Here is a 23,473-nt window from a genome sequence, read left to right on the forward strand (position 1 = left end):
TCTTCTCCCAGGCCTGCCAGAAGCTCTTCAATCTGGCTCCTACCGCTGTCTGAGGCTGTGGGCAGTCAGACTCTGCCACGTGAGGACTTGGCTCCTCTCTTCTTACCTCTCTTTCCCTCGGCACGAGTGCTTCCCCTGCTGGGAGCTCTGCCACGAAAGGGCGGGATAAATCTGGATGCCGGTGTCTCGATCCTGGGTCTTACAGCAAAGGATGTAGAAGGAGTCCCTTTGCAAGCAGAGGACGCCATCAAGTCATGGGTGTTCTTCTGCACAAGCGAAGAAGCTATAACCTTAACCAGTTGTTGCGGAAACAAGGACGCTGATAAGGGAGCAAAGAGCAGTTCTGATCTCTGACAGGGAGTAACTCCTGGCGAGAGAAAAGAGCAAAGGGAATCTCGCTTCTTTAAGACTCCCGACGTAAATGTGGAGGCGAGCTCATTGGAACCATCGCGGATGGCTTTATCCATACATGACATGATAAGTAAGGAAACATCTCTGTCAGCAGACGAGATTTTCCTACTTAAAGCTCCTAATGACCAGTCAAGAAAGTTGAATACTTCAAAGGCCCTGTATACGCCTTTAAGCAGATGGTCAAGGTCCGAGGAGGACCAACTAATCTTCGAGCGTCTCATGGCTAGGCGGCGGGGAGAGTCTACGAGGCTTGAGAAGTCACCCTGGGCAGAGGCAGGGACTCCCAAGCCGAGAACTTCTCCCGTGGCATACCAGACGCTCGATCTAGAAGAGAGCTTTGAAGGAGGGAAGGCAAAGGCCGTCTTCCCCAAACTCCTCCTGGTATCCAACCAGTCGCCTAAAAGTCGTAAAGCCCTCTTGGAAGAGCGAGAAAGCACTAGCTTAGTAAGGGCTGGCATGTTAGCAGGTAAGCCTAGAGCAAACTCAGACGGTGGCGAACGAGGAGCAACGGTAACAAAGTGATCGGGAAAAAGATCCTTGAAAATCAACATGATTTTCTTAAAGTCCATCGAAGGGGGAACCGTCTTAGGTTCGTCTACATCTGAAGGATGATCATCATGATGAGGATCAGCAACGTCCTCATCTGAAGGATCTTCGTCCGACAACTGCTGAGTAACAAGCAAAGGGGAGACCTGCCTTGGTGGCAATGCTTGACACGCAGAGTCCACACGCACTGGTGCATCAGTAGCAGACCAGGACGCTACGTCATGTAACTGCTTAACAGCCTGACTGTCAACAACAACAGGAGCGGGAGGACGCTCGACGTCAACTCGAGACTGCCTTGACTGCCTAGACTGAGCAGTCAAAACAACTCTTGACTGCGGTGCTTGACGCTCAGCGTCAAAACAAGTCAACTCCGCTGGTTGGCGAACGTCCTGAACGTCAACAAGAGCATTAGGAAGCGGCTGAACGTCCATATGCGGCTGAAAGTCAACACGGGACTGCATCGAGTGAGGCTCTACAAAGCGTGACTGACGTGACTTAGTAACGCCAACGTCAACAGGACGAGCAAAGGCTCGTTTTGGCGGCTGAAGGCCAGGATCTCGATTAGCTAAGCGGCGAGGATCATCGTGAACCTTTTCAGCAGAATAGTCTTCCATAAGGGAGGCGAGCTTGATCTGCATGTCTTGCAGTACAACCCATTTAGGATCAACGGGAATGGGTGCGGTAAAAGACGAGGGTAACGTCTGTGACTGCAAAACCTTGCCTACACCAAGACTCTCGGAGCCTGTGTAACGTTTCTGCTTAGGCGGCGAGCAGTCTTCCGATGACTGCAAAGGGTCAGAGCTGTCCCAATGGCTACAACCAGGACGCTGGACCTGTCCTGAAGGGACCGACTTTCGCTTTAAGGGCCTTGAAACCTTGCTCCACGGTTTCTTATGCGAAAAGCCTTCGGATGACGAGGAGAAAATGGTCTCTCTCGTCTTATGGTAGGGGCGGTCTTGATGAGACACGCCTGAAACCATAGAGGGAACGTCTGTTCGCTGATCAAGGCCTCTCGAACCCATAAGTCGTACGACATTACTTCTCCCCTGGGCTTGGGAGCTTGCAAGAGGTCCCGGACTAGGCGAACGACAGGCACGAACAGACGAACCCTCGGTCGCAACACTGATAACACTTTGCGCACTAATCACTTTCCCACGATTTTCCACTGTGGCACTCTGACACTTTAACTCTTTAACGTCAGCCATGAGTTGATTACGATCTGTAGCTAACGACTCAACTCTTTCGCCCAAAGCATGAATGGCACGTAACATATCCCGCATTGATGGTTCCTGAGTGCTAGTAGAGGGTTCAGGCACAACTACTACAGGGGAAGGATTAGGTTCAGGGGCATGGGGAGAGGAAAAATCTACCGATCTAGAGGAACTTCTCCTCACCCTATCTCTCTCTAGCTTACGAGAATACTTGTCATATTCAAGCCAATCGAATTACGAAAGGCCCACGCACTCCTCACACCGATCTCCTAATTGACAGGTTTTACCCCGACAATTAGAACACACAGTATGTGGGTCGAGAGAGGCCTTTGGAAGACGCCTATTGCAATCCCTAGCATTACACTTACGAAATCTAGGAATTTGAGAAGGGTCAGCCATTTTGAAAAAGTCAAAGAAAGTCCAAAAAACAATCCAAAGTCATCAACAATTAAATCTGTCCAAAAAAGAGTTCAAGAGTTTAAGTTGAGGATAAAACACCTGCACTGCGAAAGCTCAAACCAAAATGAAGTACTTCACCAAGTCTGTTGAAAAACTCCAGGTTATACAGCGAGTAATGGTACGTCTTGTCGTTCAGACCGACAGAGAAGAATTGAGGCTTGTTTACATGCATATGCGGTATCTGGCCGATAGTTGGCGCTGGTGGGCACACCCGCAACCTTCATAGCGATCGCTCGCGAGTTTTTGTGTGTTTTTCTGTCGAGCCGCTGGAGCAGCAGCTATTATATATTCACCGGCTAAGTTAAATATTTAAAAATTCACCTTATAGTCATCATGCTAACATAATTGAAGCTGTTGGTTTCCCGACTTCTAAATAAATAAATAAAAATTCTCTCTCTCTCCCTCTCATATCTCCTTGTCCCCAGTGATGTACTGTTTTGTCATCCCAATGGATGACCCCATGAAATGAACATCAATCACATGCATACCTATACCAAGAACTTCCTATAATTGGAGTTGTTGTAGATCTGTTCATACCCTCATAACTCTTACATCACTAAAAGTAAAGAGAAAGAGGGGACAGAGGTGAATACAATGTATGTATTGATATTTCAATGAATTTCATCTATTAGTCATCATGCTGACTACACACTTCTTTGGAGGTAAATGTGTGATGGATAGGCTTAATATAAACCAATTTCAAAATTAAATTTCACCTAAACCAACATCATACATTTCACCTTATAAACATTACCAGTATTCCATATTTGCTTTGATTATGGAATGGTTAGAAATTTTCTTTGTTAGATCTTCCATAGAGCTAAAAATCTTCCTTTATTATAGCATAAGGGTTACCCAACCAGACCACCATGTAGTTTTCAAAAAGAATATGAGAGAAAACTGTATACAAGACACAAAAATACCTCAGACATGAATTTCTCAAATAACACACACATTACTACAGGCCTGAAGTCTAAAAATCTCAAGAACTAAACAAGATTTATTTAATTATGTTTTTCAAAATTAATTAGATAATAGTCAAGGAGTGGATAAATGATCTGAGCTCCAGCCCCATTCTTCTAAATCTTTGATTACAGTAACTGAAGCCTTTGATGTACGGTAGAGTAGGTTCTCGGGTTATGACGGTCATGTCTTACATCATTGGATACTGATATTTATTTTCATAAAACTAAGATAATATTCAATGAAAATGTAGAGACAACAAATAAGGGTTGTGGACGAACCTCTAGAGATTGTTAATGACTATACATACATGTGCTTACGACAGACAGTAAGTGTTTCCCCAAGGATATACAGTAAGACCAAAATTAAAAGAAAGATAAGCATGGGGTGGAGAGCTTTTGTTAAACAAAATGAGATTATGAAAAGTAAAATGACACTTATTCTAAAAAGAAAAGTATCTAATCATATGATCTTACCAGTGTTAACTTATGCATCAGAAACTTGGAGCCTTACTAAAGCCTTAGAACATAAGCTAGTTACAACTCAGCTATGAAAAGAATAAAATGGGAATAACACTAAGACACAGAAAAAGGGCAACGTAGATATGAGAGCAAACTAAAGTAGAGGATAATCTAACAGCATGTAAGAAAAAAATTGGATGTGGGCAGTACTTATAATGAGAATGACAGATAATAGATAGGCGAGAATAATAACAGAATGAGTTCCCTTTATCTCATTTAACCTAGGTGTTATCCTTTCTGCAAGCTCTTTGATATCCTAGACATATGTCTATTTGGATTGGATAAACTACTTTATAAGATTTACAACAATATTGCAAATATGCCTGGTTTGCCAGCATTTGTAAACCCAGACATGAATAACACATTGTAAGGAAAACTTTTTACTGCAATAGCAAGTGACATTATAAATTTAGTAGATACTCACCTTTGTAATATCTGATGTGAATGCTTTCACTTTATCTTCGCAGTATAATGGATGTTCTTTAACAAACTGGACAGCACGATCAGAAAAATCACATGCATAAACAAACAAATTCAGCTGGTCTTCTATCAAAGGGTAAAGAAAATTTCCAACACCACAGCCAACCTGGAAATCAGTACATAATTCTCATCAAATAATACTAGAATGAGGCCATCATATATAGCCACTTATAATAAACTTAATAATGTCACAAAAGCATAAAACAGCAAAATTCCCTATTTCAAAGGAAGAAAGGTGTGTGTATGTGCAGGAACAATTATAACCTAAGACTGGATCTCAAAAGAAAAGAAAACACAGCATTTGTACAGCAATGACTTGAACTTTGTATGCAAACTATTATTTTGGCTACATTACCTCTAAAAGGGTTCTTTTTCTTGTGCCATCACCAGCAATTTCCTCAAATTCTCTTGTCGTCCAGTGACGATCTTTGAAGAACCTAAGAAATAGAATTCGCCAAACTTACGTCACATTCAATCACTTGAATATTTTTGCTTCAAAAATTACATGCAAATGTCAACAAACAGGCTTTCTGTATCCCAATAAAAATCAAACAAATTTTCATTATAGCAATATACCAAAATTAATCAAATTTACAGTATAGTAATATACCAAAATACATATTCAAACCAATTTTAAGGTTTCAGAGACAAAACCATTGTTGTATCAGTGCTTGCAGCTGTTCAAATTTTTTACTTTGGATTAATTACAGAGTTTATAACACTTCTTCACAAAATTAATGTAGGTTTGACTTTTTGGTTAGTTTCTATCTTTATAATTGTAAGTATTCTCTTAACTTAGATGAAGAAATCAATTTTTTCATAAAACAATGGTTTGCATCCATGCAGCCAGGAAATATTTTGAAAATCAATAAAGAAGTTTTCCTGACATAAACAGTACTTGAGAAAGTTTGTGTCAGTATGTCCAAGTCCCATTAAGTTAAATGAAAAGAAAGGGAAATGCAAAATACGCCAACATTTTTCAAGGTGATTTTGGCTAAAGATATAGAAGTCAAATAATATCTTTTATTTACATTAGCCCACTAGAAATTTGTTTTGCAATATTTTTGTGAAGCTAATATAAATGTCATAGTAGAGTATACTACCAAGTAGGATCAGTATACCATCTCCCTAGCCTCTGTTGTATTGTGTAAAATCTCACATGATCTGTTTTGACTGATAAGGAGAAAGACGGCTGCTCTTTCCCCACAGAAAAAGAAACTGTAAAAAGATTGCTTACACCTGATAGAATGTCCAATTGTGAGATGTAATAGCAAGCAATAGACCAAGCAAATCGATCTGGAATAACATGGTAATTATATAAAAGAAAATATACAGTAATCCTGATAATAGAAAATTAAAAATATCATCAAAAGTCTTGAATATATCAGATATATTATTAGCTTTAAAACAATGGCAATAAATCTCAATCTTCACAGAACTGCAAGACCATCAAGATGAATAAATAACAGAAAAAGCATAAGGCTAGATGATCATAGCGAGAAAAAGTGTGAATGAGTGAAAAATGGATAATTCTCTGATATGGTCAGCAGTAACATGACCATGTACTGTATACTGTACCATGCAGAGTTATAGAATGATGGTTCTAGGGAGAGATCAGAGGAACTTTCTTCACTTGTGTGGAACTTATTTCTTTGTTTCAATGGAATATGGGGCAGTTTAAACTTAAATAGATTCATCATCTACCACTAGTGAAATATGTTATTTTTATTAGTAAAATAAATTTTTGAATATACTTACCCGATAATCATGTAGCTGTCAACTCCGTTGCCCGACAGAATTCTACGGGAGGGATACGCCAGCTATCACAATACTAGAAGGGGGTGTACTCACCAGCGCCACCTGTGGCCAGGTACTACAGTACTTCTTGTTGACACCTCCTCAATTTTTCCTCGGTCCACTGGTTCTCTATGGGGAGGAAGGGAGGGTCAATTAAATCATGATTATCGGGTAAGTATATTCAAAAATTTATTTTACTAATAAAAATAACATTTTTCAATATTAAACTTACCCGATAATCATGTAGCTGATTCACACCCAGGGGGGTGGGTGAAAACCAGTGTACAAGATTAAAGGATAGCTAAGTATCCCATATTTCATATAATCAGTTATCTCAAAATAACAATGAAATAATAAGTACCTGGTAAGGAAGTCGACTTGAACCGTTACTCTGCCTTTTTTAAAGTTCGTCTTCCTTACTGAGCGCAGCGTTCCTCTTAGGAGGCTGAATCAACTCAAAGGTGCTAAAGTATATAGGGCTGCAACCCCTACTAAAGGACCTCTACACAACCTCTAACCCAGGCGCTTCTCAAGAATGAATTGACCACCCGCCAAATCAAAAGGATGCGGAAGGCTTCTTAGCCTACCGTAACAACCATAAAAACAACAATAAAAGCATTCAAGAGAAAGGTTAAAAAAGGTTATGGGATTAAGGGAATGTAGTGGCTGAGCCCTCACCTACTACTGCACTCGCTGCTACGAATGGTCCCAGGGTGTAGCAGTTCTCGTAAAGAGACTGGACATCTTTAAGATAAAATGATGCAAACACTGACTTGCTCCTCCAATAGGTTGCATCCATTATGCTCTGCAGAGAACGGTTTTTATTAAAGGCCATCGAAGTAGCTACGGCTCTCACTTCGTGGGTCCTTACCTTCAGCAAAGCAAGGTCTTCCTCCTTTAAGTGAGAATGGGCTTCTCTAATCAGAAGCCTTATATAATACGAAACCCCATTCTTGGACATGGGTCTCGAAGGGTTCTTGATTGCACACCATAAGGCTTCTGATTGTCCTCGAATAGGTTTTGACCTATTAAGATAAAATCTCAGAGCTCTGACAGGGCAAAGAACTCTTTCTAGCTCGTTACCTACCATGTTGGAGAGGCTAGGTATCTCAAACGATCTAGGCCAAGGACGTGAAGGAAGTTCATTCTTAGCTAAGAATCCAAGCTGTAAAGAACATGTTGCAGATTCGGATGTGAACCCAATGTTCTTGCTGAAGGCATGAACCTCACTGACTCTCTTAGCTGTTGCAAGGCAGACGAGAAAAAGAGTCTTGAGGGTAAGGTCCTTGAAGGAAGCTGACTGGAGAGGTTCGAACCTAGGTGACATAAGGAACCTTAAGACTACGTCTAGATTCCAGCCTGGAGTGGGTAGACGACGTTCTTTAGTAGTCTCAAAAGACTTAAGGATGTCTTGAAGGTCCTTGTTGGAAGAAAGGTCCAAACCTCTGTGGCGGAGAACTGAAGCCAACATACTCCTGTACCCTTTAATCGTAGGAGCTGAAAGGGATCTCTCATTCCTAAGATGTAATAGGAAGTCAGCTATTTGGGTCACAGAGGTATTGGTAGAGGAAACTGCATTAGCTCTACACCAGCTCCGGAAGACTTCCCACTTGGATTGGTAGACTCTACGAGTGGATACCCTTCTTGCTCTGGCAATCGCACTGGCTGCCTCCTTCGAAAAGCCTCTAGCTCTAGCGAATCTTTCGACAGTCTGAAGGCAGTCAGCCGAAGAGCGTGGAGGTTTGGGTGCAACCTGTCTACGTGAGGTTGACGTAGAAGGTCCACTCTTAGAGGGAGAGTCCTGGGGACGTCGACCAGCCATTGTAGTACCTCTGTGAACCATTCTCTTGCAGGCCAAAGGGGAGCAACCAGCGTCAGCCGTGTCCCTTCGTGCGAGATGAACTTCTGAAGGACTTTGTTTATGATCTTGAACGGTGGGAATGCGTAAAGGTCGAGATGGGACCAGTTCAGCAGAAAAGCATCCACATGAACTGCTGCTGGGTCTGGAACTGGGGAACAGTACAAAGGAAGTCTCTTGGTCATGGAGGTGGCAAACAGATCTATTGTCGGCTGACCCCACAAGGTCCAAAGTCTGTTGCACACGCTCTTGTGGAGGGTCCATTCCGTGGGGATGACCTGATCCCTTCTGCTTAGGCGATCTGCTGAGACGTTCATGTTGCCCTGAATGAACCTCGTAACTAGGGTGATGTTTAGACCTCTTGACCAAATGAGGAGGTCCCTTGCTATCTCGTATAGGCTCCTCGAATGGGTCCCTCCTTGCTTGGAGATGTAAGCCAAGGCTGTGGTGTTGTCGGAGTTCACCTCCACCACCTTGCCTAGCAGGAGGGACTTGAAGTTCAATAGGGCTAAATGAACTGCTAGTAGCTCCTTGCAGTTGATGTGGAGCGTTTCCTGTTCCTCGTTCCACGTTCCCGAGCACTCCCGTCCGTTCAAGGTCGCGCCCCAGCCCGAGTCCGATGCATCCGAGAAGAGATGAAGATTGGGGGTCTGAATCGCCAACGATAGGCCCTCCCTGAGAAGGAGATTGGTCTTCCACCACAAGAGAGTGGTCCTCATCTCTTCGGTGACTGGGATAGAGACTGCTTCGAGAGTCAAACCCTTGTCCCAATGAGCTGCAAGATGGAATTGAAGAGGGCGGAGGTGGAGTCTCCCTAGCTCGACGAACAGGGCCAACGATGAAAGGGTCCCTGTGAGACTCATCCACTGTCTCACCGAGCAACTGCTCCTCTTCAGCATGCTCAGGATGCAATCTAGGGCTTGGCTTATCCTTGGGGCCGATGGAAAAGCCCGAAAATCCTGACTCCGAATCTCCATTCCCAGGTACACAATGGATTGGGAGGGAATGAGTTGGGACTTTTCTAGATTGACTAACAGACCCAGTTCTTTGGTCAAGTCTAAAGTCCAGTTGAGACTCTCCAGACAGCGACGACTCGTGGAGGCTCTCAACAGCCAGTCGTCTAAGTAAAGGGAGGCTCTGATGTCCGATAAGTGGAGGAATTTTGCTATATTCCTCATCAGATGCGTAAACACCATAGGAGCTGTGCTTAGGCCAAAACACAGGGCTTGGAATTGGTAGACAACCTTTCCAAAAACGAATCTCAGGAAAGGTTGGGAGTCTGGATGAATAGGAACGTGAAAGTAAGCATCTTTCAGGTCCAACGAGACCATCCAGTCCTCCTGCCTGACCGCTGCTAGGACCGACTTCGTCGTCTCCATCGTGAACGTCTGCTTGGTGACATAAGCATTGAGCGCGCTGACGTCCAGCACCGGTCTCCAACCTCCTGTCTTTTTGGCCACCAGAAAGAGACGGTTGTAGAAGCCCGGGGATTGATGGTCCCGGACTATAACCACTGCCTTCTTCTGTAACAGGAGCGACACCTCCTGGTGCAACGCTAGCCTCTTGTCCTTTTCTTTGTAGTTGGGAGAGAGGTTGATGGGAGATGTGGTCAGAGGGGGTTTGCGGCAGAATGGTATCCTGTAACCCTCCCTCAGCCAACTGACAGACTGTGCGTCTGCACCTCTCTTTTCCCAGGCTTGCCAGAAGATCTTGAGTCTGGCGCCTACTGCTGTCTGGAGAGGAGGAGAGTCAGTTTTTGCCTTTAGAAGCCTTGGAACCTTTCCTAGACTTGCTCCTGGAAGAGTCTGGACGGGAGCTTCCACGGCTGGGGGCTCTACCACGAAAGGGCGGAATAAACCTCGTAGCAGGAGTATCAGCCACTGGGGTGCGATAAGTCCTGGGGACTGAGGTAGCAACCTTAGTCTTACGAGCCGATGAAGCCACAAGATCATGGGTGTCCTTTTGTATCAGGGCCGCAGACAAGTCCTTAACAAGCTCTTCGGGAAACAGGAACTTAGAGAGCGGAGCGAAAAGGAGTTGAGACCTTTGACAAGGTGTGATGCTGGAGGAAAGGAATGAACAAAGCTGCTCCCTTTTCTTAAGCACTCCTGACACAAACATCGAAGCAAGCTCGCCAGATCCATCCCTAATAGCCTTATCCATGCAGGACATTAAGAGCATGGCTGAGTCCTTGTCCGCAGGGGAGGTCTTCTTGCTAAGGGCCCCCAGGCACCAGTCTAGGAAATTGAACATCTCAAATGCTCTAAAGACACCCTTTAGGAAGTGATCAAGATCGGAGAAGGTCCAGCAAACCTTAGAGCGCCTCATTGCTGTTCTGCGAGGAGAGTCTACCAAGCTTGAGAAGTCGGCCTGGGCAGAGGCAGGTACTCCCAAGCCTGGTTCCTCTCCTGTGGCATACCAAACGCCCGCTTTGGAAGTGAGCTTAGTCGGAGGAAACATAAAGGAAGTCTTTCCTAGTTGTTGCTTAGACTGCAACCACTCCCCTAAAATTCTTAACGCTCTCTTAGAGGACCTTGCAAAGACAAGCTTGGTATAAGATGACTTGGCTGGCTGCATGCCCAGCGAAAACTCAGATGGCGGAGAGCGGGGGGTAGCAGAGACAAAATGGTCTGGGTATACCTCTCTGAAAAGAGCCAAGACCTTGCGAAAGTCAATAGGAGGCGGAGAAGACTTGGATTCATCCACGTCTGATGAGGGGTCCAGGTGTGCAGCCTCATCATCAGAAACCTCATCACCAGAGTGTAGCGAAGTGAGAGGTAAGGTATGCTGAACAGCAGAATCAGCACAGGCTGGAGCAAAAATGCTTGTGGTTTCCTCCTCAAGTCTCTGTTGAGGGAACACCTGAGGTTCAGGTTGCAAAGGCTGGTCAAAAGCAGTAGCAGAAGGTAGGCGCATGGGTGGAGGAGGCTGAGTCCTAGCATGAGTGGCTTGCCTCAAGGGTTGCGCTTGCTGTAAGGTGAGCGGATGCGCAGTAGCAAGTTCCTGAGGAACGAGTTGAGGTTCCTGAGGTGTGAGCTGCAAGAGTTGGGGTAGAGGCTGCGCAGAACACATAACTTGTCTCGCGAGTTGAGGTTCCTGAGGCGCAAGGCTAAGGTGTTGAGGTCGCTGCAGCGAGAGCTGAGGTGTCTGCCTCATGGATGGGAGAGGTTGTTGTACCTCAAGAGAGTGTTGCCTCACTGGAGGAACCGCAAGTGGAAGCGGAGGAAGTAAGGTATAAGCTTCCTGTTCCCATTGCTGAGGTTGCCTTAAGGAAGGCGGAGGAAGCTGCACACCACCGGAAACTGGAAACTCAGAACGTGGTAAAGTATCCTGAGGAGCCTCAACATCGTACGCCTGGCAGGCAGGACTGCGGTTAGGCGGAGCGATCGCAGGAGGAGGTGTAACCTTCTCAGCCTGACACTCACGCATCAAGACCGCAAGTTGTGACTGCATGGACTGCAGTAGAGTCAACTTGGGGTCGGCAGACACTAAGGTCTGCTGAGGCAAAGCCTTAACAGAAGAGATCTGTTGCGGCAGCACCTTACTCCTCTTAGGAGGAGTGCCTTCAACTGATGACTGCGGCGAGTCAGAGCTGATCCAATGACTGCAGCCAGGTTGTAGAGCTCTTGAGGTTTGGACTCTGCGTTTGAGAGGTCTTGAGACCTGAGTCCAACGTTTCCTCCCTGACAATTCTTCAGCAGACGAGCAAAAGACGGGCTCAATCGTCTGCGGGTGGGAGTGACGGTCTCTGGAAGACACGCCCGCAACCACCGAGGATACTTCTGTGCGCCGATCAAGGCCTGCCGAACCCTTTTGCCCTTCGACATTGCTTCTCCCCTGGGCTTGGGAGCTTGCAAGAGGTCCCGGACTGGGAGGACGACTGGCACGCACAGAAGTACCCTCACGCACCACACTGACACTGACACTAGCACTTAGCACTGCACTGACACTAGCACTCGTCACAGCACTGGCATTATCACCACCCACTGCACTCTTGACCTTAAGTTCCTTGACTTCGGCCATAAGAGACTTATGATCACTAACCACCGACTCCACTTTGTCACCTAAAGCCTGAATGGCACGCAAAACAACAGACATATCAGGTTGAGGGCAAATAGTAGGTTCGGGGGTAGCCACTACAGGGGGAGGAAAAGGTAGGGGATCATGAGGTGAGGAAAAAAGTGAAGAGCGAGAAGAACTTCTCCTAACTCTCTCTCTCTCTAACTTGGTTGAATACTTAAGAAATCGGACAAAATCAAGTTCCGAAAGTCCGGCGCATTCCTCACATCGATCTTCCAACTGACAGGGAGTTTCCCTACAGTCAGAACAAGCGGTGTGAGGATCTACCGAGGCCTTCGGAATACGCCTATTACAAGACCTACATCGTCTATGGGGTGGGGCTTGTGAAATGTCAGACATCTTGAATCAAAGAGTTAGCCAAGTGGGGATTCCAAATCAAGCAAAAAGATCGTTAACCATTAATCAGAACTAAATAATAGCTATCTAAGCTAATATAGAAGTTTTCCAGTAATGCGACAGCCGAAATCTGAGAGAAATACTTCACCAAAAGCCGTGAAAATACTCCAAGATCATAAGCGTATCCCAGAACGTCTTGCCGGAAGCACGACAGAGGAAAAATTGAGGAGGTGTCAACAAGAAGTACTGTAGTACCTGGCCACAGGTGGCGCTGGTGAGTACACCCCCTTCTAGTATTGTGATAGCTGGCGTATCCCTCCCGTAGAATTCTGTCGGGCAACGGAGTTGACAGCTACATGATTATCGGGTAAGTTTAATATTGAAAATTTGTGTTTATAAATATAGTACTGGTTTGTATTTTTCATGAACACATTCTTATTACAATGATAAACTAGCAAGCTTTGTTGTCTAATACACCATGTAATGAAAATTTATTCAACTTTGCATTAAAACAGCATATTAAGACCATGAATTGTATTTAAGTGACAAATTTGAAAGTAATTTGTAATTTCCTAATGATACAAACCTGTAGATATTTATAGGGATTATCTTTCGGCAAAGCTGGAAAACTAGCCATATAGATTTTCAAGAGGTGACAACTACCGAACCTGCTACTTAACGGGGGTAGTTAGGGGTAGTGGGGGTTACCACCTACCCCATTTATTCTCACATCAGTGTGTCTAACCACTTTTAATTGCTGGCAGGACTTTCTAGGGCCACAGGTGATGGCGGGACAATTTGTATAAATAGCTACATTTTTGTATTGTTAGGAAAAACATAAATTACTTTCAACTTTGTCATTTGTTCTGATACTCAATACAAACCTTATGCTATTTATAGGGATGACTTGCCCATTAAGAGGGTGGAAGTCCAGACCAACTGTCTTCCCTGTATGGGCTTGGCATGTACCTGAGGAGAACCCTGTCCCCTCGCTAAAACTTCGTGCAACACATGGATAGCGGCCTGAGCAACCTGTGTGCTTATGATACCTGCAATGTGACTCTCTAGGTAAGATTTATCCAAGATAAGTTATCAATCATAAACATTACCACATACCAACCTCGTGAGGAGTATGGGGGATGTAACGAGTATTATTTTTATACCAGTTTACACAAGGGAAATGGTTATTACCTGCAGATAGGTGAGGCCAGCTTGCAGAGGACTTGTAGGTGCTGTTCCCCAAGAGAGGGGAAGATGAAATGAAAAAACAAGTCAATCTAATTCAGGTAACCTACGCCCTCAACCATCTGCTACTAGTCCATCAAGGAGCCTGAGCCATTTCAAACCACTTGTTGTGCAGCCAACACAGATCCAACGGCCGCCCGTTGAGATACTACCACTAGAGAGGTATTGGATCCTTTGACTGGCCAGACAGTAATGCATTGGATCCCTCTCTCTGGTTACGGCTTATTTTTTCTTTGCCTACACTTACATAGAATAGTCTGGCCTATTCTTTATATATTCTTGCCTTTCCTCATACACCTGACAACAATGAGATACTAAACACTTCTTCACCCACAGGGTTAATTACTGTACTGCAATTGTTCAGTATACTTTCCTCTTGGTAAGGGTAGAAGAGACTCTTTAGCTATGGTAAGCAGCTCTTCTAGGAGAAGGACACTCTAAAATTAAACCATTGTTCTCTAGTCTTGGGTAGTGCCATAGCCTCTGTACCATGGTCTTCCACTGTCTTGGGTTAGAGTTCTCTTGCTTGAGGGTACACTCGGGCACACTATTCTATCTTATTATTTTTTTTTCTTCCTCTTGTTTTTTTGGAGTGGTGTGTTGGGCAGGCTTAATAGAAGGGCCATGGATGCCTGGTGGTTTATCAAGAGGTTGTCTTTTCCTTTTCTGATTACTGTCCTCCCTTCAGTTGAAGTGGCTATCCTGGAGGGTATTTAGCCTTGCATGGTGTATTGGCTCCTCAATGTTGACCAGTTTTTCTGACACTTTACTATAGTCTATGGGTTTCGTCAATCACTTTATTTACCTCATCTGCGGGTAAGACCGCACCAGGGGCTCGGGATAGTGTAGGCACCGCTGGTTCAGCGGGGACTCTCGTACGCCCGAAGGCTCTGGGTGCTGAGGGCGCGGTTCCCGGGGGCTGACCCGACAGCAGGAACCGTTCCTTCCGACCTGAAGGCCGCACCAGCTGGGCTGGTTCAGCCTGGCTGCCTGGTAAGAAGCGCGTTTCCCCCCGCTGGGCGGGGTGAACCGGAGGCCTCGAGGACTTATGCTTAATTGAGAGGTCTTTCCTGCGAGCCAGGTCGCGAGGGTCAAGGCCGTGCTTGGAGGGCGGCCGCCTTGGGGACCGCTCACTGGACTGGTGGTCCGGGGAACGAAGCACCTTCGATTCCCGCGACGATACGTAGATCCAGGCGCCCCCGGGAGATACACTTCTCCTATACTTACGGCTCGGGGAGCGGGAGCGCTTCCTGCTATAACGAGAGCGCGACCTCGACCGGGAACGCTCGCTCCTGGACCGCTCCCTTCGACGGCGGCGTTTCACCCTGACCTCTTCCTCTGACGAGGAATAGATGTCCGATGAGCCAGACGACACTGTGTTCACCACGTCTCGGCTGGTAGCGGGGACTGCGGGGGACTTCTTCGGGCGTTGAATGCCAGAGGTCGAGGGCTGGAGGAAGTCATCGGGAACTTCCGTGGGGAGGGTTGGGAACGACTCAAACCGTTCCATGCCCGGGAGCCAGGGATCCAGGGCTACATCCATCCTCAGGGGTGACCTACCCGGCGTCTTCGGGAGCCTCCAACCGCAGGCATCGTTACCTGGTCGAACTTTACTCTGGTTATCTCCCCCTAAAGAGGAGCCAGAAGCACAGGCCCACGAGGGCGGCGGTGACACTGAGACTGCGTTACTACCCCACAAGGGGTCATCGGAGGAAGCGTGCCCCCCGAGCACAAGGGCCGACTCTCCGGACGCACTACTGGGTCCTTCACTAGCCCTAGAGGGGCCCGCTATTGGCACTGCACTAACACTGGGCTCCTGGTATAGGACGCCTTGCTCATCCACCACACTAGACTTACCTCGTCCCCTACTTTGTGTAGGGGATGGCGAAACCGAGACCCCGTCGGACCGCTCACTGGGTGACGGTATCGGCGAGGAAACACTGATTTTCCTGGGGGAACATTTCGCTGATTTCCTCTTCTTGGTACCGTAACGTACCCACTGTATATCGCTCCAGTCTACGCACTCGGGGCACGTGTCTGCTGACGAGCAAACTTTACCCCTACAGAAGGAACAAAGGGAGTGAGGATCTACTTCGGGCTTGGAGAGGAACGCTCCACACGATTTCCCAGCGCTAGGCCCAGGACAACAGCGAATCTGCTCCATAACGCACACAACGCACGACACAAGCACTTAAGGAAATCAATTAAAACACTGGGTAAGCACACGGTTGAAAAGTGAACGCACAGGAACACTTGGGAAAGCACACTGGAAAAACGCAAGTTGCCACGCTGGGAACACGTGGGACACAGAACGCACACAAAGGATAAACAGAGATACGAGAGCGAGGGTTGTTAACGCCTCGCGACCAGAGAACTTAATGAAGATGCTGACCCAGCAAGCTAGCGACCTACCTTAATCCTACCCTCGGGGCACATTCCTTGATGCCGGGGGTAAGGCTACTTAGAGCGCGGAGTGGGGGGGTAACTTACTCAAAACTCTGGTCGGCAGAGAGAGATCACCAGTGACCTCCTAAGAAAGTAGTTCGAGGTAAGTATTCGTGTTGGAACAACTAGTTTTTAAGTATGATGTCTCTTTTTTTTATTTCTATTAATTCTTAAGCTGTCTGGAGACATTGAGCGAAATCCGGGACCAGTATATCCTAGATTTTGTCAATGTCGTCTTCTGTATTGCAATATTCGTGGTCTTCATGCAAATATTCAAGACCTTACAGTTGCGTCCAGACAGTATGATATTCTTTTGTGCTCAGAAACTCTGGTTTCTAATCTGAGGCACTCATCTGAGCTCCTTATAACTGGTTTTAAGAAGCCAATAATGTTGAAACGTCATGCCATCCCTAGGGCCAAGGGAATGGCTGTGTATATTAGGATTGAGTACCCTGCTTCTCATAAGTCCTGCTATCAATGTGGATGTCATGAGATTCAGGTAATAAAAGTTTGTGGCAGGCATAACAACTTTTATTTGTGTTCCATCTAACGGAATCCAGACATGGATGATTCTATTTTCGATTGTCTTCTTACCATTATGGCTAACATACAAGAAGATGATAGAAAGGCTTCTTTTGTCTTTGTTGGTGATTTTAATGCTCGCCATAGGGAGTGGTTAAGTTCTATCTCTCCTACCGATCGCCATGGCTTAAGAGCTTTAGACTTTGCCTCTGAATCAGGCTGTGAGCAAACCATAAATGAACCTACCCACAGGTCTGGTAATTGCTTGGACCTCGTATACACTGACTCCCCTGGCGTTATAACTAGTAATGTTGGTTCTCCAGTCGGGACATCTGATCATGCCTTGACTTCATTAGTAGTGAAGACTGAGCAGCCTGTCCCTGATATATCATACACTGGAATGGGATTTTGCATGATCTTTTGTGCTTGAATTGGTCACAATTATATAGTAGTGTAAATCCTGTTGTCCCTTTGAATGAGAATATAGTCAACATAATTGATAGGCGTATCCCTTCTAGTGTGCTAAGGTACTGAGTGAAGGACAAACCGTGGTTCAACGATGACTGTAGACGTGCTTATTTGGAGATGCCGGAGGCCTATCATCTTTGGAAGGGTAACAGATCAGATTTGACCTGGAATAACTATACTCAGCTTCGAGCTTTTGCTCAGAGAGTTTATGCCTCAAATGAAAAGGAGTACAATTTAACCATAAAAGAAACCCTTGCTGGTACAACTCAGGAACATAAATGGTGGTCTACCCTTAAATCTGCACTCTTTGGTGTAGATGCAACAGTTCCTCCTTTACTTAAACCAGATGGCTCAGTCACTCACGGTCCAAAGGAAAAGGCAACCCTTTTGGCTGATGTTTTTGACAGTAAACAGAGTAATGAAAAACTTGAACTTCCTCATTCCTGTTTTCCTGAGGCTAAAATAACTAGTTTAGCCTTTCGATCTCGTGAAATTAAAGCTCTGTTGATGGACATTGATGCTTATGGAGGTGTAGACCCAAATGGTATTTTTCCTTTGTTTTTTATAAAGACAGCAGATTTCTTAGCTCCAAAGTTATTATCTGTTATTTTGCGCAAGTTAGAAAGAAGAGGAGCTTTTAGCACTTGTTGGAGGATTGGTAATGTTACTCCTCTATGTAAATGTGTTTGTGGTAGCTCAAGTCCCACTGATTACCGCCCAATTTCCATAACTCCCATATTATCTAAAGTTTTTGAGCGTCTTCTGACAAAACGTCTTAATAGGTTTGCTGAAGGTAATCATCTATTCCTTAGTTTGCAATTTAGTTTTCGTAAAGGCCTTGGAGCATGTGATGCCCTTCTTACAATCTCCAATGGTGAACAGAAATCCCTTGATTGTGGTCAGGAAGTTCGTATGATTGGCCTTGATTTTAGTGCTGCCTTTGACCGTGTTAATCACGAGGCCCTTATTTTCAAACTGAAACAGTTGGGAGTGGGTGGGTCGTTTCTTAGCATTATTATTGATTTTTTAAGTAATAGATCTCAAAGAGTTGTTGTTGATGGGCACTATAGTGAGTATAGGAATGTGATATCTGGTGTTCCACAGGGTAGTGTTCTTGGCCCATTACTTTTCATACTATATACACATGACATGTGGTTTGGCCTAGAAAACAAGCTTATTGCATATGCAGATGATGCTACTCTCTTTTCATCAATTCCATCCCCTGTATGTAGATCTGGGGTTGGTGAATCCCTTAATACAGATTTAGCTAAAATTAGTGCATGGTGCAAATTATGGGGTATGAAGTTGAATCATAACAAAACTCAAAGTATGACTGTAGTAGGTCAAGGACGGTGGCTCCTCAACATCCGGATCTCAGTATTAATAAAGTTTCTTTGAATTTTTATGACTTTTAAAATTTTAGGTGTGATTCTCGATAGCAAATTTACTTTTGAGAAACACATTAGGTCTGTGTCTTCTTCAATTGCACAAAAAATTGGCTTATTGAGAAAGTCTTTTAAGATTTTCAGTGATCAATCTATTCTGAAGAAGTGTTTTAATTATTTCATTCTACCTTGTTTTGAGTATTGTTCTCCTGTCTGGTGTGCAGCTGCTGATTCTCATCTTAATTTGTTGGACAGAAACTTACGGTCTATTCAATTTCTTATTCCTGATCTAGATATTAATCTTTGGCACTGTCATTCAATTAGTTCATTATGCATGTTGCATAAGATTTTTCATAACTCTGACCATCCTTTACATTCAGAACTCCCTGGACAATTTTATCCTGTTCGTAATACTAGGAAGGCAGTTAATTCTAATAGCCAGGCCTTCTCCATCATGAGGCTCAATACTACACAGTATTCTAGAAGTTTTATTCCAGCTGTTACCAAGTTGTGGAATGATCTTCCTAATCGGGTAGTTGAATCAGTAGAACTTCAAAAGTTCAAAGTTGGAGCAAATGTTTTTATGTGGACCAGGCCGACATGAGTCTTTTTATAGTTTATATATGACATATCTGTTTTTGACATTGTAAATAGTTTATAGAGGACATGTCTGTTTTGATGTTTTTACTGTTTTAGAATAATTTATTGTTAACTTGTTCTCATCATTTATTTATTTCCTTATTTCCTTTCCTCACTGGGCTATTTTTCCTTATTGGAGCCCTTGGGCTTATAGCAAATTGCTTTTCCAACTAGGGTTGCAGCTTGGCTAGTAATAATAATAATAATATTCTTGCAGGTAGTGGGCGGTGAAGGTCATCTGACGCTACCATACACCAGCTTGCAGTACCTGTGTCAGAGAGTAGTTTCTCTTGAACGCTAGGGATGTGCTGATGCCCGTAACGTCATAAGCTCTAGGTAGACGAGCACGAAAATAGTCGGGATTCAATGCAGGATTGGAAGGTGCAGGAACAGGGGACAACTGGTAGAAGTTGTGAGGTGGCAGGGATGTTCAGGTTCTTCAGTAGCTTCTCCAAAGTGCCTGGAGAATGGAGTGGCAGTGGTTTACCAATTGGGAGGTTGTACCTCGGTAGAGCTTTTTTTGTACATTGGGGGATCCCTGTTCCTATCAGTGACAATTCGGTACAGGAGGTCGTGGTAGATGTTATAGTGGTCACATCTATAAAAAAACCAGGGTGTACTGTTCCCATGGAGAATAGGTTCTCTATATCCATTGCTAGGGCAAAAGCCCTAGCAGAGATGAAGTAGGTCTCCCAGTGGTAAAAGTAGGCCTGCATTCCTTGTATTCCTTCTGGTCAGAGTGACACAAGTTCTGGCAGTGCTGGTGTCTTCTTTCATAGCAGAACCAACAATGAAGGTTCTACTATAAGTGCTCATCTCAAAGTCAACAAACAACGGCAGAGCTGAAAATTTCTTCCAAGCAGAAGCTTGGAATCAGAGCCTAATTCTCAACTAGCTGAAAAAAACAGATAGCTAAGTCTAAGGACGACCATCAGTGAAGGAGATAATCTGCTGTCAACCCTTTTGACCAGAGGAAAGCAGCACTGGCCTTAGGAGATCTCTGGGTGCCATAGACATGGTCTAGAACCATGTCCTTGCTCTCCTGAGGAACCTTTCTTGGGTCAGCCAATCCTTTGATGGAACTCATGCAAGCTAGGACATTCCAGAAGGCGTACTCGGACTCTCTCTTTTCTACATCAGAGTTGAACTTAGGGATAACAGCCCTAGCTTCTTCCATATGCAGGTCATCATCCACCTCCAAGCTTGCATTCATAGGAGCCTGGGGTGGGTCAAAATCATCAACGGAGGGAGTGTCACTTGCCGGCATACTTGTTGTAGAGGAAGACCTGTGAGCCCTCTCTTGGAGAAGAGCCACCCTTACCATAGAGTTCTTAGGTAAGGTCTTTGCGTCCTTAGACTCTCTGTGAGGCAGCAGGAATTCCCCCAGCAGAGGAGGTCTGGGGAGTTCCTGCCATCCCATAGAGGTCTGAGCCTCACTTGCAGAAGGCTCCTTATCTTCTTCCCGTGGTCTTGAAACTAGCCAAAGCTCCAGCGGGACCAGCTCAATTGAAGAAGGCCTGAACCTCGGCATCACGGAAATTTTTCCGCTGGGAGTCTAAGCCTCGGCTTGTACAAGGGTAGACGAGATCAGAGGAGAAGTAAGATTCTTCTGTCTCCTTTTCTGCTTTGTTGTCAGGACCGAGGTGAGCAGAAGCTGAGAAGTCTCGTTGGACGTTAGAAGGCATTCTCTTGGCTACCCGAGGTCTCTTAAAGGGAGACTATTATGGCAGGGTCCAGGCCTCAAGAAGAGATAGGTCACCTCCTAGGGTCGATGGACAAGAGGAAGCAGAAAAGGGGACCGATTTCTCCAATGGAATCCTCGAAGTTGATGCAACTGCTGTCTGCTTGGCAGGTTCTGGAACTGCACCTGCAATCGCTTGGTCAACTTGACCTATCCATGTAAGAGACCAAGCGAGCAGGAGCTTTGGGAAGAGACTTGGGGGTCAAGGAAGAGGTCTGAGGATTCTTCACCCTCGAAGAACACCCCAAAGGAGAGGTATCTCTCTTAGACCTCTTCTTACACCATCGCCCAAATCTCTCTCACTGGGAGGATGACCCCTCCCACCACTCACCACAGGTGTTACCATAGTCACATCGCCATCCTCGGCATACCGGACACAAGGAATGAGGGTCAGTCTCGGTAGAGGACATGAAGGTACTGCAAGGTACTCCTTCAGGTCCTGGGCAGGCTCGCATTAGGACGGCTGGAAGAAGACACGCACACCTGAAAAGAGAACGAAGTTGAGAATTGATAATATGGCAGAGTCTATTGGAAGGCAGAGAGCTGAGATGTCCGATCTCAGAAAAGCCAAAAGAAAAAGTGGTTAGACACACTGGTGTGTGATTGATTAAATGGGGTAGCTGGCATCCCCCACTACTCCTCAATAACCCCACTAACTAGTGGATTTGGTAGTTGTCACCTAGCTTGAAAGTCTTTATGACTATTCTTCCAGCTTTGCCGTAAGATAATCCCTATAAATAACATAAGGTTTGTATTGAGTGTCAAAACAAAGGATGACTAACATTTCCAAAGATTTTCAGTGCTAAACTAAACGTTACCTTGTTTCATTTCGTTTGTAAAACTTGTCCCAGTTTTTGGCTGCTTCTCTTTCTAATTTATCTTGCTGGAACTGAGGCAATAGACCACGGGAACTTTGAAGTTCAAGTTTTTCCCGTTCAGCTGGTGTTAATGTTCGAAAATGATTCCCCTCTGTTGATGTTTCCTCTTTCAAACTTGTATCAAGGCTTTCCATATTTTCTGTTAAAAACAAAAAATTGTTATCAATAGTATTTCTAAGTAAAACCCACTTGGCTTTTCTTTAAGCAAATTTCATTGTTGATGGTGATTTAACTTTAAAGTAATGTAGACCTATGAATTATTGTCATCAATATTATTATTATAAATGTTTTTAATCAGACCAATAAGTGGTATACTCTGAAACCCAAAGAACACACCCAAAGAACTTTTTTGAGAGATGTGAAAACTAGAAAAAAAGATAAAGAAGTATACATAGTTACATGGAAACAAGCCACAATGGCTAAAATGCAATTTTATGAAATTTCTAATACTTTCTTCACGATGTGAAAGGTATCCCTTACAGAGAGAGAGAGAGAGAGAGAGAGAGAGAGAGAGAGAGAGAGAGAGAGAGACTCTCTCTCTCTCTCTCTCTCTCTCTCTCTCTCTCTCTCTCTCTCTCTCTCTCTCTCTCTCTCTCTCTCTCTCTGGTGTTGTATCTTTTCAATACCAGCTTGTATCCGTTACATCTGGACTGATTTGTGCTAAGCATGAATAGATTGTTGTAATCAACATTTGTTATTCTTTTAGAAATTTTGAATGCCTCTACTGACTGTCCCCTTAGTCGTCGAGTTTGTAGATCAAATAAATTCAATCGTTCAATCCTTCGTTTATATCCAAATTGCCTTAGTGATGAAACTAGTTTGGTGGCCCTAGCTTGTACTGCTTCCAGTCTATCTATATCCTTCTGAATACTTGGAGCCCATTAGCTGGTTCCTGTCCGTAGCAAGCGACTTGACCTTGGCACCAAGGGCATGAATCGCCTTCATCTTGTCCATCAGTGAAGGCTCGTTAGTGCTAGTAGGGGGTTCATGGACTACCACTACAAGGGAAGGAATAGGTACAGGTACATGGGGAGACGAAAATTCTCTAGAGTGAGAAGAGCTTCTTCTAACCGTATCTCTCTCTAACTTACGAGTGTACTTCTCATATTCAAGCCACTCGGTACCAAATAAAATAACACAGTCATCACATCGATCCCCTAACTGACATATTTTACCTCTACAATTGTTACAAATAGAGTGGGGATCAATCGAGGCCTTAGGAAGGCGGGTCTTACAGCCTTTCACACATTTCCTATACACAGGGGAAGGGTCGGCCATTTTGGAATATCCAGAGAGAGATCAAACAAGCAAGGGTCAAAAATAGTCAAATCAAAAAGAGTTTCAAGAAAAGTCGTAAGAAAATCCAACCAAGCGAATGCCATTAACCAAAAAACAAGTACAGTGAACCCTCGCTACTTCGCGGTTCGACAATCGCGGATTCACCACTTCGCGGGGTTTTCCCATAACCCATATATATATACATATCGC

General features: G+C 44.8%; 1 protein-coding gene across 1 annotated transcript in view; it reads right to left on the reverse strand.

Moving 5' to 3' along the window:
* The window catches only part of LOC137634508 (tRNA N(3)-methylcytidine methyltransferase METTL6), a 71,018-nt gene that overhangs the window by 34,674 nt on the left and 12,871 nt on the right, over positions 1 to 23,473 (reverse strand). Inside the window, exons 2-4 of the mRNA XM_068366949.1 lie at positions 21,926 to 22,124; positions 4,947 to 5,028; positions 4,536 to 4,697 (exon numbers count right to left, since the gene is read on the reverse strand). Coding sequence (XP_068223050.1) covers positions 4,536 to 4,697; positions 4,947 to 5,028; positions 21,926 to 22,119 — 438 coding nt within the window. The 5' untranslated portion in view covers positions 22,120 to 22,124. The remainder of the gene's footprint in view (positions 1 to 4,535; positions 4,698 to 4,946; positions 5,029 to 21,925; positions 22,125 to 23,473) is intronic.

The sequence above is a fragment of the Palaemon carinicauda genome, chromosome 44, assembly GCF_036898095.1.
Source record: "Palaemon carinicauda isolate YSFRI2023 chromosome 44, ASM3689809v2, whole genome shotgun sequence".
NCBI lineage: Eukaryota > Metazoa > Arthropoda > Malacostraca > Decapoda > Palaemonidae > Palaemon > Palaemon carinicauda.